Raw genomic sequence first — 16,821 nt, forward strand, 5'->3', positions numbered from 1 at the left:
CTCTCTACCTCAGTCTCTTATTTCCTGTCTCAGAAGAAAAAAAAAATGTTTGTTTTTGTTCTTCCAAAAATCATCCTTCCCTTCAAAATCTGGTTTTCTATTCTCAGTAAGCCATTATACACACTTTTTCCAAATCAGTCTTTTTGAAAGATTATTTTTCACTTGTCCTTCCAGGATAAAAAACTCAAGGAAGGAGTTCTCCATTGTCCATACTGTAGGGCAGATATCAGGGTTTAACCGTGACTTCAAGGCTATCTGTAATCTGCCTCCACACTAATACTACAGATAGCTCTCTTTCAGCTTAAGTCCTAGTTTCTCTACAGTCTTTAGTACCAGACTGATTTCTTTTTCATTTCTTTGCTAGACTATTCATTTGGCATTCAGTAGAGGTTTCTTTGCATTCTTATTCATCTTTTTATGTGGAGGTTCTTTTTATGAGCTAGATTACAAATGCGAATGGGACAGAATATTTCTTTCATACTTTCTTGAAGACTGGGAGTTTCAAAGTTACACATAATTTTTTCTAAGATAAATTAAAATTGTTTCTAGTGGTCCTTCACTGCTAGCTTATTTCCTATTAGTTGTTACTAAAATTATTTTCTAAACTTTTATTTTGTTGAATGACAATGGAAATAGTTCAGATTCTATTTTTTTGCCTTACATGCCCAAGGCTATTTGTTGAAACAACAAACGCTGTCTGAAAATGTAAATTTCTGCCAGCCATGACCCAAATATGTATAAAAGGCCAAGAGAAAAAGACATAAGAAAATATCTGTTTAGCAACTTTAAAATAATATCTTTTCTCAGAATAGTTTCTATCCCTGTCTAGTTCACTCAGCATTTCTGCTAATATCTACAAGTACCTGTTGATTATAGTAAATTTCTTTGAAGTAGAGATACAGTTTTAAATTAAAAAGAAATTGTCTTCTCCAGAACGAAGAACACTGGCATTGTCTAAGAGGGTAAAATTAATCTTAAAAAATAGCTATATTTCATATTTTTTGTACATAAATTGAGAAGAAACAGTCTTATTTATAAAGGTATTTTCTTTCTCATCATAGCCCTACCAATATGTCTGCAAGAGTAACCTTATGTTATTGAATGAAATCTGTATTGTATTCAAAGGTATGCCACATACTGCACTAGGTACTTGACATATACTAAGATAATAAGGCATGAATCTGGCCCTTTGGGTGGATAATACATCATTTGAATGTAATTATGAAAACTAGGTAGCATTTGATAGGAATGTAAGTGAGGATAGGCTAAGTTATGCAACACAAACCCCAAAATCTCAAAATTTTACTGGATTAACACAAGTTGAATTCTCATGCAAAATAACATATCAATACAGATTGGCAGAGTGATGCTGCACATCCTAGTAACTTGGGGACCGAAACTGAAGGCAGTTTTATTTCAACATAGGTAGTCCCTGGTACTGTAGCAGGAAATATGGCAAATTGCAGAATGGCTTTTTAAAATTATGTTTGGAAACTTACACACATATCACTCCAGCTTACATTTCATAAATTACATAGTTAAACCTACCTTTAAGATGCCAGGGAAGTTGGGGGCTCCTAGGTGGGTCAGTTGGTTAAGCATCTGACTCTTGATTTTGGCTCAGGTCATAATCTCATGGTTCATGAGTTCAAGCCCCCTGCATCAGACTCTGTGCTGACAGTGCAGAGCCTGGTTGGGATTCTCCCTCTCTCTGCCCGCCCCCCAAACTTGTTCTTTCTCTTTCTTTCACCCTCCCTCCCTCCCTCTCTCTCTCAAAATAAATAAACTTTTTAAAAAAAGATGGCACCTGGGTGGCTCAGTCGGTAAAGTGTCCAACTGTTGGTTTTGTCTCAGGTCATGATCTTGTGGTTTCATGAGTTCACAGACCCTTTGCTGGCAGCATCTGGAGCTTGCTTGGGATTCTCTCTCTTCCTTTCTTTCTTCCCCGCCCCCATTCGCACTGTCTCTCTCTCTCTCTAAATAAATAAATTAAAAAAAAAAAGAAAAACCAAACCAAAGAAGTATAATGCTGCTATATGCTACCATACTTAAAAGGCCTTTCTGGTATTTGAAGCAACATAGGGGAATCCATGGAGAAAAAAAAATGTGTGTATAGTTTCTATGGGGGTAACTGCATAAAAGTTTGAAAAGTGTAGTCATAGTTAACTAATGTTTAAAAAAAACCTTTTTTAATAAAAATTTGAGCAGGGGCAGTTTTAAGCTTACAGGAACTGAGTGGCAAGTATAGAGAGTTTCCATATGCCCCCTCATTCTTGTTCTCGTATTAACATCTTGCATTACTGCGGTACATTTTGTTACAATTAATGAGGCACTATTTGAAGTCCACAATTTTATATTAGGATTCACTGTATTGTATATTTCATAGGTTTTGAAAAATTTATGATAACATATATCCACCTGTACAGGATCATTCAGAATAGACTATCCAAAACAATCTCTTGTGCTCCACCTATTTACCCCTCCATCCCTTCCCTCAAACCTCTGGCAACCACAGATCTTTTTCCTGTTTCCATAGTTTTGCCTGTTCCACATGTCATATAGTTGGAATCATATAACATATATGAGAAGAGCATAGCTGGAGTACTGAAACTCTGTGACTTCAAGATTTATTCTAAAGCAACAGTAATAAAGATAATGTGGTATATTTTTTTTAAAAAAGACAATGTAATATTAGCAAAAGAGCAGACATATAGATCTGTGCAACACAATCGACAGTCCAGAAATAGACCCTTATATATATGGCGGAGACAGAGGATCCAAAGCAAGCTCTGTGCTGACAGCAGAGAGCCTGATGCAGGGCTCAAACCCACAAACTGTGAGATCATGCCCTGAGCCAAAGGCAGATGCTTAACTGACTGAGCCACCCAGGCGCCCCTATAAGTCTCTTTTTTAAATAAACTTTGTCAAAAGAATAAAAGTCTTCTTGCATATATATGTGTGTTCTAAGCATACTTACACATAATATCCTTTTATCTTTGCAGGCACTGGAACCCACCTCTTTCTTTACTTGACATACCCTCCTAAGGCCTATAAACTTGGTTTTATTCCTTCTGTCATCAGTGCCCCTCATTACTTCTTCTGGTACAATATTTCCTGAGAAAGTAGTCTCTTCAATGTTCTCAGGGTTCCTATAATCTTAGTCAAATAGTCTCCTTCAGGAATACACTCAAAATCATACAATCTAGGTAACTGGGTAAACTTCGGTGAATGACTTAATCTCTGCCTCATTTCTTCATTTTAAAATGGAGACCATAATAAATTATACTCACTCATTGGAGCTTTGGTGTGGGGCTATTTTATCTGTGTTTTAGAGTTTGGTTATAGTGTCGATGAGCCTGACCAGTATCTAATTCACTTTTCCATTCAGTTGAATGTTCACAAGAAAAAGAAATGAAATGGTTTTAATAAGATAAAGATGAAAGGGCGCCTGGGTGGGTCAGTTGGTTGAGCATTGACTCTTGACTTTGGCTGGGGTCATGATCTCATGATCATGGGATCAAGCCCCCTTTCCAGCTCTGTGTTGAGCGTGGATTCTGCTTGGGATTCTCTCTGCCTCTCCTACCACTCTCCCTGCCTTAAAAAAAAAAAAAAAAAAGATGAACTGTATATGTATTTTATGTCTATTACTTACAAAACACTGAGAACACGTCCATTGTTTTCACTTTTTTCATTTGAGGATCATCTAAAATTATTTTAATAGAACTATATTTTTTTAAATACTCCTTAAAAATTTAATTTTAAGCAAGGGTTAATTTTTTTGTGTATTTTTCATGGTAAAGAAATGGCTTTTTTTTTTTTTTTTTTCCATTGCAACTCCAACTTTGTTAAGGAGCAGTTGCCTGCACTGCTAATGTCAAATGTAACTTTAGCTTTCAATTCATTGCTGTGGTTGTGTTTCCAGAGCCTGCTGTAAGAGATAAACCCATTGCAAATGAAGACAGCATTCATTTCCTTCCACCTCAGGCCACACAGAATTGATTGAGGTAATAAAATGACAGCACCTTGTAATATACTGAAGGCTCTTTAATTCGAAAACCAGTTCAAACCTGATTCAGAGCTTGTTTAAAGCTAATTTATAGCTTGCATAATTTTTAGCTGGCCGACTAAGGTAAAGGATGATATATGAAAACTGATAAAGAATTAACTTATGATACATTCAGACTTGTCTTATTAAAGTCAACTGGAATTAAAAAACAGAGGTGGGAGGGGAATGGCAGAAATAATTGGTAAGCTTTGCTTCACATAGGTTAGCATTGTTGACAACAGTTTAAATTTTTCATCATCTCATTTCAGACCTAAATTCTTGTCCTGTCTTTGTAAAATCAGTTCTATTTGCATTTCTTGTATTTTAAAGTCCTTCATTTTTCATCACATATGTATTAAGGTTGGCGAGGCTGGGTGCAGTTAGCAGCTGCTCTGACTTCCACCGTGCCAAATCATGCCACGTTGGCAGTGCTGCTGCTGAATAGTTGTGTCTGTTAGCATTTAATTCAGTCTTTTTCAAGATGCAAGGGGAAAGGAGTTAGAACTCTTCAGTTTTATTTGGGCTGAAAAAATCAGTAGGCTTTTTGCCTTTGTGGGCTGTTTTTATCTATTGGAGTGTATTTATCCTTTTTGACCCACAAATAACATAACTACCATAGTAAAGTATTCTATACTCTGAATGAAACCAAATTTTCAGAAATTTCAAGTCAGCATTCATGAATAAAAAATGGATTACATTTTCCTTTTTTATATTTAAATCCTTTACATAGTTATTGATGTGGTTTGAAGTGTTGAGGTTCAGAGCCCACAGCCAAGAAAGAATTGAGATGTCTTCCGTGTGAAAAGGCGGTTTTATTAAAGCACCAGGACAGGACCAGTGGCAGAAAGAGCTGCCCTGGGATTGTGAGGAGTGACTGATTATATACTTGGGTGTTGGGGGAGGTGAAGGTAAGGGACATTTCCGAAATGACTTTCATACGCTAAAGAAGAGTCTCAGAACCTTGGAGGCCCAGCTACTGTCACGCTAAAGTTGTTTTTGCCTCTAGTAAAGCATTAACATTAAGACAGTTGCAAGTTCCTGGAGGAGTGTTACACTCTGCCGGCCTCAAGTATTTGTCAGTGGGCTGCACGTTATATCAAAACTTAATTTTATCTACATTTCTCTGCCTTTGTTCCCCACATCAGTTACAGCTTTTTTGTGTTTAAAAAAAAAAAAGACAGTGGAGGATGGGCATATTTTTTGCCATACGCTATTATTATAGGATCCTAGAAAATGTTGAAACTGAGAAGGGCATTTACCATCCTTAACCCTGTGTATCAACTTAGTCCATTGCAAATGTTTTGGATATCTCAGCTAAAAATATCAATAAACATATATAAACATAATTTACATATATGAGACCTTATTTTCATATTCTGTAATTTTTTTTTTTTTTAACGTTTGTTTATTTTGAGAGAAAGAGATCGTGAGTAGCAGCACACAGGGAATGGGCAGAGAGAGGCAGACAGAAAATCCCAAGCAGGTTCTGTACTAACAGCACAGAGTCCAGCGCAGGGCTGGATCCCACGGAACCACGAGATCAGGACCTTAGCTGAAGTTGTAAGCTCAACTAACTAAGCTACTCAGGCGCCCCTGTAATTTCTCCAGTGCAACTTGTCTAGCTATTTTGTGAGGTATTAAGACAAAAAAGATTGTGGTTAATCTAATTATGCCCATAGTAAGCATGGCCATAATTATTTAATTACTCTTTTGAAAATTACAAAGAGGTACATGCTTATTACGGAATAATATATAAATATGAAAATAGAAACCAGTTAGGGAATAGCCATTGCTAGCATTGTTATTTTTTTCTATGTGTATTTTTAAAGATCTTAACATAACGTAACATACGCCATGCATTCTGAGGGCAGAGTTGCTCCAAGGGACAAAAATTGGTTCTCACAGGAATAAAAACCAAAGAGGGTTTGTGACCTCTATCGCTGAACCTTTTCTGATAAAATCTTATTTTTAGTATTTAATTTGTCTCCGGTTTTCTTGGGTGTCGCACAAGAAGTACTATCATTGAGATCACGAAGAATACACAAAAATGTATAATGATCAGTGCTATAAAACAGTGACAAACAAATGGTTGTGATCATATGACATTTCATCAATTGCTTTATCTTGAAGTTATTTCACATTTGCCTGCTGGCTGTTATTGGCCGTCTTGTGGATGCTGTTTATAACTTAGGCTTTAAGAATAAAAAGATTTGTTATTTACTATTATAAACATTATTTAATCCATCATTAATTATTTCAGTTCCTGAAATTAGAAAATACTGACAATATATGAATGATTATTTAGCAGCTATTTTCTCTTATCAAACAAAACCTAAAGTTCACTAAAATTTTAAGACTGACTTAATTTTTCAGTTACTTTTACTAGAAATGTAATAGTTTGAATGATTTAAGTTTTGCACTGTTATTCTTACATGTTTATGTTACATGTAACTTGACATAATTTTTAAATTTTGTAATGTTACTTTATGATTTAAGTATAGTAGACACACAGTGGTACATTAGTTTCAGGTGTACATCATGATTGGACAACAGTATAGTTTACATTTTGCTCACCACAGGTGTAGCTGCCTCTGGCACCACACAATTCTATAACAGTATCATTGACAGTATTCCTTATGCTGTGCCTTTTATTCCTGTAATTTATACATTACAGAGGAAGCCTGTATCTCTCACTCCCTTTTGCCCATTTTGCTCATCCCCCAATTCCCCTCCCCTCTGGCAACCATCAGTTTTTTTCAGTATTTATAGGTCTGGTTCTGCTTCTTGTTTATTCATTTGTGTTTTTTAGATTCCACATGAGTGAAATTATATGGTATTTGTCTTTCTAGGTCTGACTTATTTCACTTAGCATTGTACTCTCTGCTCTATCCCTGTTGTTGCAAATGGCAAGATCTCCTCCTCTTTTATTGCTAGTAAAATTCCATTTTGGGTATGTGTGCATATCACATCTTCCATATCCATTCATCTGTGGATGGACACCTAAGTTGCTTCCATATCTTGGCTATTGTAAATAATGCTGCAGTAAACATAGTTTATTAGTGTTTTTATTTTCTTTGGGTAAATTTAAAAATTCTGGTTTTAGTTTTTTGAGGAACTTCCAAACTGTTTTCCACAGTGACTATACCAATTTACATTCATACCAACAGCACACTAGGGTTCAATTTTCTCCTTATCTTTGTCAACACTTGTCTTTTTGATTTTAACCATTCTGACAGGTATAAGGTGATATCTCATTGTGATTTTGATTTGCATTTCTCTAATGATCAGTGATGTTGAGAATCTTTCATGAATCTGTTGGTCATCTGTTAAGTCTTCTTCGGAAAAATGTCTAATCAGGTCCTCTGCCCATTTTTTAATTGGATTATTTTGACCTAATTTATATAAATTAAGATTACTCAGCAATTGTAGTTACACAGTTAAGTTACATATTAATAGCTTTTAATTTTAAATTTGTTAAATTATAAATTTATAAAAATTTATATTTAGTCATTCATAACCTTAGATAAAGAGTTAAGCTCTTTTTAAGCATAAAGCTTAACTCCTTTTTATTATATAAAGTACAGCTATACAAACAGCACATACACAGATATACAATATATCTGTGGCATTAAAATTTCATGGGAGGCACTTATGAAAAAAATTTCTTAAAAAAATTTTTTTTAACATTTATTCATTTTTTGAGAGACAGACATAGCATGAGTGGGGGAGGGACAAAGAGGGGGGAGGGGCAGAGAGAGAGGGAGACACAGAATCTGATGCAGGCTCTAGGCTCTGAACTGACAGCACAGAGCCCAACATGGGGCTCAAACTCGCAGACCATGAGATCTTGACCTGAGCCGAAGTCAGATACTTAACCGACTGAGCCACCCAGGTGCCCCTACTTATGAAAAAATTTCTAAGAAAACTCTTTGGGGGATGCTAATAAAAAAGGGTTGAGAAACACTAGCATAAACAACTTTTACATTGCTCTTTTCCTTAATATTCCATAATAAGCATTAAGGGGTAGCTGAGTGTTCCAGTTGGTTAAGTGTCAAACCTTTTTTTTTAATAAAGTTTTTTTTTTTTTAATGTTTACTTACTTATTTTGAGAGCAAGCAAGAGGAGAGGCGTAGAGAGAGGGAGAAAGACAGAATCCCAAGCAGGTTCCATGGCTCAGCATGGAGCTGGACAGACGTGGGGCAAGATCATGACCTGAGCCGAAATCCAGAGTCTGACACTTAACCAGCTGAGCCACCGAGGCACCCCTAAGTGTCAGACTACGGATCTCAGCTTAGGTCATGATGTCACAGTTAACGAGACAGAGCCTAGCATGGGGCTCTGTGCTGACAGCATAGGAGCTTGCTTGGGATTCTCTGTCTCTGCCCTTCCCTGCGCAGTCTTTCTCTCTCTCTCTCTCTCTGTCTCTCAAAATAAATAAATATTTAAAAAAATTATTTTTTCATAAAGTCAGTTTTGTGACCTACACACGGTGTATGTTGCTAAATTAAGAGGTAAATAGATCTATTTGTGACATCAGTCATTATAATCAGTTTTATTTGAAACATATTTTGAGATCATAATCCTTAAATATCCATAAAGTACTAGATCACTTTGTGATTGTTGGAGACAGAATTGTAAATATCTATGTAGAGAGTGAAACATAAGTCTTAATAAATCTAAGTTTCAGTAGGATTCCTTTGTAACATTTTTTGTGTGTTACTATTTGAAGTCTTTCAAATGATCTGACCTTTGTTTTACTGTGGCCCTTGTGGTTTGTATGCATATTTTTGTCTTCTATAATTCTAGGGTTTGATTTATGAGTCTACTTATTCACACACATTAATGCCTTTACCCTGGCCACTACTATACTATGAAGATTCAAAAAACGAGTAAGACATTTTGTCTAATAATTACTTAAAAATGGTAGCCAAATAGAATTCTTCCTCTGAGTAATTCTATCTCATTGGGAAACAGGCATGTAAATTGAAAGACTAAAGACCTATTACTCTCCTTTAAAAGTCCCAGGTATATGAAAAAATTAAAAAATAAAAATAAAGTCCAAGGTATATGATACTATTGTTTCATGGAGCCAAGCAAGCAAATACTTGGCAGAATGAAGTACAACAATGACAAACGTTTTACCATATAAATCATATATATTTTACACTAATAATATTTTAATTTCTAAAACTTACCTCATGTCTATATTTCCAATAATTATTTTCAGAAAAACAGATTCTAGGAGACAAGCACACTAAGACTGAGAATTGTATATTTTTTATTGTTATTGTGTATGGCTTGAAGACATATTTCTTTTTTATTTATTTACCTCCATTCTTATTTGGTTCAAAGTCACTAAATTTTAAAACTCCTTGACTTCAACCATATAATATACAAATTTATTTTTAAAAATAGCATTCCAAATTTTTAAGTGAATTTGGAGCCTTTGTAACAGGTGATTTTGAAACCCAAATAATGTAACCAAATGGAAACATATGGTTGTTATATTTTTCTCATTTTTATAGCTCTAGAAGGATGTTCTTTTTAGAGCAAATATTTTATTTTTTCCCTGTATGAGTTCTTACAATCTATTAAAACAAAGACTTTGGAGATATTCTCACCACAGAAATCTCAGGGACTAGAACTGCCTGCAAAAAAAAAAAAAACACACAAAAAACAACTATTTTCATATTTACAACATTTATGTAAGAACATTTTGTTTTATAAGCAGACTGCTTTTTAGATATGTTCTTCCAGTCCCACTGAAATTAACAATAAAAAGAAGTTGGTTTCAAAGTAATTTTAAGCAAAAATTATGCCTAGCACAGAACTAATTTAAAAATTTACAGATTTATTTACAAGTGACCTATTAAGAGAAAACATTTAATTTGTATAGTTTCTGTTATTAAAAATAAGACATTTATCTATATTTAACCTTCAGAGTCATTGTGTTTATTTCAATGTATACTTGGTTCTTCTAACATTTGGAGGGTATTAACACGACTTAGTAGCATTTGCATATAGGAAGATTCATTTTAGAAACTCTGTTCTCTATTTGAGTAGCTTTATGTATTGACCTAGGTAAAAGCATGATCAAGTTAACTAATTGTCCATTCTTATGAACTTCATATTGAGAGGAAAGTAGACAAACAGAAATCATCAGCCTTTAATTTGAAATAAAGCATTTTACAAAGTTGTATTATGTTTAAATGAAGAATGTATTTTACATTAACCCTAAAGTATAAGTGATTTAAAATGTTAAAAGGCAAATGTATGGAGTATACCAAGCATTTAGCTTTGTTTCTGAAAGAAATGAAAAATAAATTACAAAAAATGAAAAAGTCGAATAGTAACTTTTGGTGTATCTTTTAAGGTACCAAAAGTTATAGTAGGAATACAAAATATAGTAAATGTTCTTAGAATTGATGAGAGTTAAGTAAAATTTTCCATAGGATATGATGTACTCTTACAAATAATGTACTAAGATATCATTATAATCAAGTTCATATAATAAGGCATTGACTTCTGGATTCCTGTCGGAGTGTGGGGATGAGCTGGCTTCTGATGCCAGTTATTTGCAGAGCCACAAGTCTTTACCCATTTCTACATATTATTCTACACAAATCCCTGTGTATGTCCCTACACACATTTTTTATATGTGATTCTGCACATGTCTCTGTACACCAACCTTTTTATACCCCTATATACATCCTTACAGGCATTCTGACACATTCTACACATATCCCTACACACTGAGCCCTTGCAGAGCCTTTTCCAAGACCCTTTGTACACACACCCTCTATGTATATATACACTCGACAGTCAAAACTTGCCTTTCTTGTCCTTATTATATATGATGTACCCTATCTTATTCTTTTCTATTAAATTTTACTGTTAAAGCCAAATTGTTCAGAAGTCACTAAATCCATATTTTGTGTAGACTAGAACATGCTTGCTATTCTAGCACATTTGGACTGATACATAGGTCAGTATTTTTTTGTTACATGTCTAGGCATATGAATACAGGTGAAGCAAATATAAGCTAGGTGGAAGTAAGATTTTACTTACAATCCAAATTTTGTATAACATTTCTTTAAAGCTTTCATGTTCTCATTGTTCAGCAGTGATGAGCTATAAATTTATAAATTTTTTTCTCACCATATGATAAACTGCAGAATATCTTACATAGAAATATTTAAAGAAACTAGAAGTTCAGGCAAAAAGCTTCAAATGGTAGGATTTGAAAGAGTTTTAGGATTGAAATTTCTATCCTTTATGATTTAATGATTGGCTTCATGCCAATAGAATGGCAGTAGGTTGCAAAGTTTGGCCTTATCTGAAATTGTTCCCAACTACTTACTGACATTAAGAAATGTTTAATTCCTAAAAAAAAATTAAAAAAAAAAAGAAAGAAATGTTTAATTCCTGGGAAACATCTTTGATGTATGGTCAGTCTTTTCATGTAAATGTCAAAAGCCAGTATGTTTTGTGTTATCTTTATTATCCGTAAGGTAACCTCTTTCTTTATATGTTTATTTCTGTAAGATTGAAATTAAGTGAAACATGCCTGAGGAACATCAGGTTTATGGTCAGTCATACCTGGATTTGAATATCTCCTCCTCCATTTGGTAGTTGTGATGCTCTGGGCAAATTCCTTAACCCTTCTGAGTTTCAATGTCATCATTGATAACTTAAAGATAATACTGTATAAGCTTGTTTTGAAGATCAGAGAATAGCCTATGTAGCATGCATAGCACAATTCTTGGCCCATTAAATCCTCTATAAATGGTAATACACATCATCGTGATAATTATTAATACAAAAAGCTATAGTAGGTATACAAAAGGTATAGTAAGTGTTTCTAGAATTGATGGGAGTTGAGTAAAATTTTCCATAGGATATGATGTAATGTACTAATACAATTATAGTAATAATAATCATGATGATATATAGTTAATACTTTTGTTGCTAATCTTATGTTTATCCTGATTTGTGAGCATAGCCAAGCTATTTTGTTTCATGTTTGATTTTTCATAACTCAAAGGATAGAATGCCAAAAAACTTACAGTAGCTTTTTATATAATTGTTACTGTCAAAAAGATTCTTTGAGAACAATGGTATCGTATATAAATCTGGTTATAGGCTCTTTTTTTCTGGATTAATATAGAATTACAGAATAGTACTATTTCATATTTTCAACAAAGGATCACATGAATACTATATTTTTGAAGCATCTCAAGTTTTAATTTAAGCTATTATTTTTACATTTCATATGATACTGAATTATTGCTAGTAGCAGGTCAATAGATACTATAAATGTGCTCCAAATAAGTAATGTCTGCCTTAATAATTTAGTTGGTTATAATTATAAAGCATTTGCCCAGGGAAAGAAATGTTTCCTCAAGGTTACTTGAGGAAAATACCAGTTTCATGAGGAGTTCTATTCATAATATACTTCTTATTCATTTAGAATAGGTGGAATCTTTGAATTTAAATCTAGAATTCACTTTGCAGATCAACTGCTCAAATGTTCTTAGACCTCATCCCCCTCAAGGTTATCTCTGTATTTAAGAATCTGGAGTTCCAAGATTTGTGAATGAATTGTCAGAGACCCGTAATTGGGGCAGGTGGAGTGGCTCAGTCAGTTGAATATCCAACTTGGGCTCAGGTCATGATCTCGTAGTTCTTGAGTTTAAGCCCAGTGTCAGGCTCTGTGCTGTCAGCACAGAGCCAGCTTTTGATCCTCTATCTGCCCCCTTGTCTCTCTCTCTCTCTCTCTCTCTCTCTCTCTCAAAAATAATAAATAAATATTAAAAAAAAAAAGACCCATAATAAATAGCAGGGCCCAGCTCAGGACTTTAGACTTTATGTCTCCAAGTCCATTGGTCTTTGCCATATATAGTACTGATATTCAGTGTTCCATTGTGTACATTTGTGACTAAATCTCTTACAGTGTCTATATATTTCCCAAATATTGTATCATTTCCATGATTATCTAATTGGGCTTATTGTTTGGCATATGTAGACAAATATTTTCCCATTTTGATATAAAATAACTTATTTAAAATTTTTTCTTGCATTGTGGTATATAATAGTCTTGATCATCAAGAGCTTAATTGGATATATGGTTCCTACAAAAAGGTTTAATCTGTGTACAGATTTTATTTGAAATTAACAGCATTTTGCATCAATGTAGTATGTGACTGATAACAGGTATTTTTGTGTCTCATTTTTAAATGTAGTTTGAAACTGTTTCTAGTACCTATCAATTTTATACTGATCGCTTTATTAGTGATATTGCTGTTCCTAATTGATACTTCCTTCTCCTTACCGTGTAGTCTTCCAAAATTTAAAAAATACTGCATCATGAAAGAAAAAAAATAGCATATTTTCCTTAAGTTATCAAACTATGAGAATTTTTTGTCCACAAAAACTTACGTAGCTACCTTTTAAATATCTAAATATCAGAGGTAAAAGGAAGAATTTACTTAAAACAAGCACCACTGATTATTATTTTTTATTTTTATATTAGGATTTTTTAGGCATTTTTTTTAGAGATGCTTTTCAATTAAAGCCAAAGTTTTACTCTTTTTGGCAAAGTGTGCTATAGACAACAATGTTAAATTTATTATCAGTGTAGATTCGTGAACCAAAAACACATATCCCAAACACACAAAATTACAGATTTAAAATTTTCTCAGTAACCTTAGATATCCTCAAATTTAAAGCTGGTGGAAATACTTGACGCCCTTTTCCATTCTTACAGTGATACACACTGTAATTATTCACTGCTCTATAATGGATCATTTTTTATCTATATCTTGTGTCTTTTCTGTCTATATAGAGTAAATATTTATGTTTTCCCATTTTTCTGAACTAAGATACACATAAAATAGGTTTGAACTATCCACTATAACTCATTGAAAAGAAAGGCCTTACACTGATATTGTATGGAAGAGAAAACTATCTAAATCATTTCAGCAGCCAGCTTATAACCAAGATAACATCAGCATTTTCCTTCTTGAAAATGTATCTTCCATATATTAAAGTAAGGATGCTGTATTTTATTAAAAATAGTATGACAAGTTTAACCTATCATTATCACAAATCTAGCTTAAAGAAAATCTTACTATGTTTGATAGGGGGAAAAATAGTAAGATTTTCTTTTAGTCACATGTTCACTATACAAAACCACCAAAAAACAATGCAAAAAAAAAGTAGTTCTTATGTTAATAGCACAATACTTTAAGTTCTCAAAGTCAAATCATTATCCTATATAAACATACAGTATTAAAATGACATTAATGATTTAATGGCTAGTTGGCTAATGTCATAAAAGTTACCAGTTTGAAAAATCTAGTATTTTCTGCTCGTACAAAATGTAGCCCTGTAATTTACTGCTTCATCTTTTTGTAGTTAAGTATTTGTCTAGGATAGGAACAAGCTATACACTACTTGGTTGCATTACTTAAAAATTAGAAATAGGGGCACCTGGGTCGCTCAGGGTGTTGGGCTCCAACTCTTAATTTCAGCTCAGGTCGTGACCTGACAGTTCCCAGATTCAAGCTCCACATGGGTCTCTGCGCTGACAGGGAAGAGCCTGCTTGGGATTCCCTCTCTCTCTGCCCTGTTCGTTTGCTCGCTCTCTCTCAAATAAACTTTTTAAAAAATTAGAAGTATAAAAGACTTTACGTATGTTAGAAATATTTGACAGGCTTTGAGAATCCAGATTTACTTTACATTTCTTCACTTCTCCAACAATGAAAAATAAAATTTTATTGAACAATAGTCTCTATACTAATTAATATGCCCTTAATTAATTTTTGAAGATGGTATACTACAGTAATTTGTAAATAAATAAAATACATAAGCTTCATTTAGCATAATTTTTTATAAATAACTATGCATCATTTTAATTACTACTTTTTTTCATATTACTATTTATCTGTGGTATGTTTAGTAAGGAATTAAGTGACAGATTACTTTAATAGCTGCATTTTTAAATGTATTATTATATTCTTATTATACAAGTAATATATGTTTACTAAGATCATTCAAAAAATGCAAAAAAAAAAAAAAAAAGAATAAAGAAAACAAAACTCCTAACCTACCTCTCAGGTAACCACTGTTAGGATATTAGTGTATCTCTTTCTACCTTTTTATCTTGCCTTCATTTAACAAATATTTACTGAGCATTTTATAAGTATAAGGCCCCGTAATAGTTGCTTAGTACCATGGCATCCATGACAGGATACAGCTCCTGTCTTCTTGATGCTTGCTTATAGTCTATCAGAGAATATAGACAAATGAGAAGGAAGCTATGGAAAAATAACTAAAGATACTGTTAAAGCCAGTAGCAAGAGAACTAACCTGGTTTGTTGGGTCCCAGCAAATATTCTTGATATTTTTAGAATGTGGTAGGAGTGTTCTGTGATGCCAGTATCATAATAGGCATATGTTCTCACTTGTTCTTTCCCTCTCTCCCTCTCCCTCTCTCTACTTCTCTCTCTCGCTCTCTCTCTGTAGGTATATGTTCTCACTTCTTCTTTCCCTCTTTCTCTCCCTCTCTCTTATATTTTAAAATTTCCACTGGCTGTTTCACTGAGGATCTAGAAGAAAATAAAAGTTCTTGTGTGCATAAACCTTCATATCTGAAAAATTCACATTATTTTAAGAACCACTATGGTATCATTATTACTGCTATAAACTTAAATAGACTGAAAATGAGCAAATCTCCAAAATGTCTCTTAGGCAATTTCATTATGGGCAGAAAAGAATTTAACATTTCCAAATTATTCTTATGATAATATAAAGTTGCTGATTCACTTGTTATAATTTATGGAAGTATTTTATCCAGCTTTAACACTGCTATTGTCTTAAAGCAATTAGCACAGTTACATATCAATTTTGCAATAATATTTTATAGCAATATACTTAATTTAATCAAACTATTTAAAGACAGTTTTTCTAATAATTACATGCTTTGTTTTTACCATTATGAAATACGCTAATGAATTTGAAAAAATAACATGTATTAGATATATGAACAGTACTATAATCCTATTTGATTAAAAACAGTAAATTATTGTCATATAATGTTATAAACCTTTTAAGTTTTTGGTTTTCTATTTTTATTCTATTCTGTATGTTTTACATTGCCATATTTTAAACTGGTTATATTAGCAAATTTAGGAAAATATAAAATCATATTTCATATTTAAAAATTTTAATAGTGGCAAATAAGCTCTTGAATATGTTGAGCCTAAATTCTTCATCATTAATTAACTGTATTAAATTAATTCTATTATCTTAAAATGTTTTATTGGAAAATCTAGACTTAGGACAGTATGTTTTATGACAGTTTCTAGTGCTTTATAATGAAAACATGAGGATTCCTATATTTATTTAAATATTATAAAATTAATTTTGAAAGAAAATTTTGTTATAATCAAAAACTTCATTTGAGACACTAATGCCAGAGAAATATCAGATAGAAAATATTTTAGTTCCTTGAAAAAGAATCTCTTCATTTGTTTAAATTTTCTTTGACAAACATGTTTTAATATCTCCCAGTCTTTCAGAGACCCTAACTTTGACCTCATCCTTTCTCCAGTTACTACCTCCTGATTACAGTCATGTAGTGTCAATTCTCAGAACACTAAACTGAAGTTGAGAAAATCATTCTGAAATGACTGTTTATGGTTGGGTGTATAAAGCAACATATATGCATATTTTTTTAAAGGAGTTCTAGATCTCTGCTTTGTGAAAGTTTCCCT

General features: G+C 33.1%; 1 protein-coding gene and 1 long non-coding RNA gene across 4 annotated transcripts in view; one reads left to right on the forward strand and one right to left on the reverse strand.

Moving 5' to 3' along the window:
* LOC122208180 overlaps positions 1-15,537 on the reverse strand; it is a 37,346-nt gene extending 21,809 nt beyond the window's left edge. Inside the window, exon 1 of the long non-coding RNA XR_006197138.1 lies at positions 15,416-15,537. This is a non-coding gene — a long non-coding RNA (uncharacterized LOC122208180). The remainder of the gene's footprint in view (positions 1-15,415) is intronic.
* PHF14 (PHD finger protein 14) overlaps positions 1-16,821 on the forward strand; it is a 208,740-nt gene that overhangs the window by 169,313 nt on the left and 22,606 nt on the right. Inside the window, exon 18 of one of the 3 annotated variants that reach the window (XM_042918943.1) lies at positions 3,923-4,001. The exons of 1 other annotated variant lie outside the window; for it this stretch is intronic. In XM_042918943.1, coding sequence (XP_042774877.1) covers positions 3,923-3,934 — 12 coding nt within the window. In that variant the 3' untranslated portion in view covers positions 3,935-4,001. Of the gene's footprint in view, positions 1-3,002; positions 3,321-3,922; positions 4,002-16,821 lie in introns of those variants that run through there. One more of the 3 variants, XM_042918926.1, reaches the window with a different exon arrangement.

Source organism: Panthera leo, chromosome A2 (genome assembly GCF_018350215.1).
Source record: "Panthera leo isolate Ple1 chromosome A2, P.leo_Ple1_pat1.1, whole genome shotgun sequence".
Classification (NCBI taxonomy): Eukaryota; Metazoa; Chordata; class Mammalia; order Carnivora; family Felidae; genus Panthera; species Panthera leo.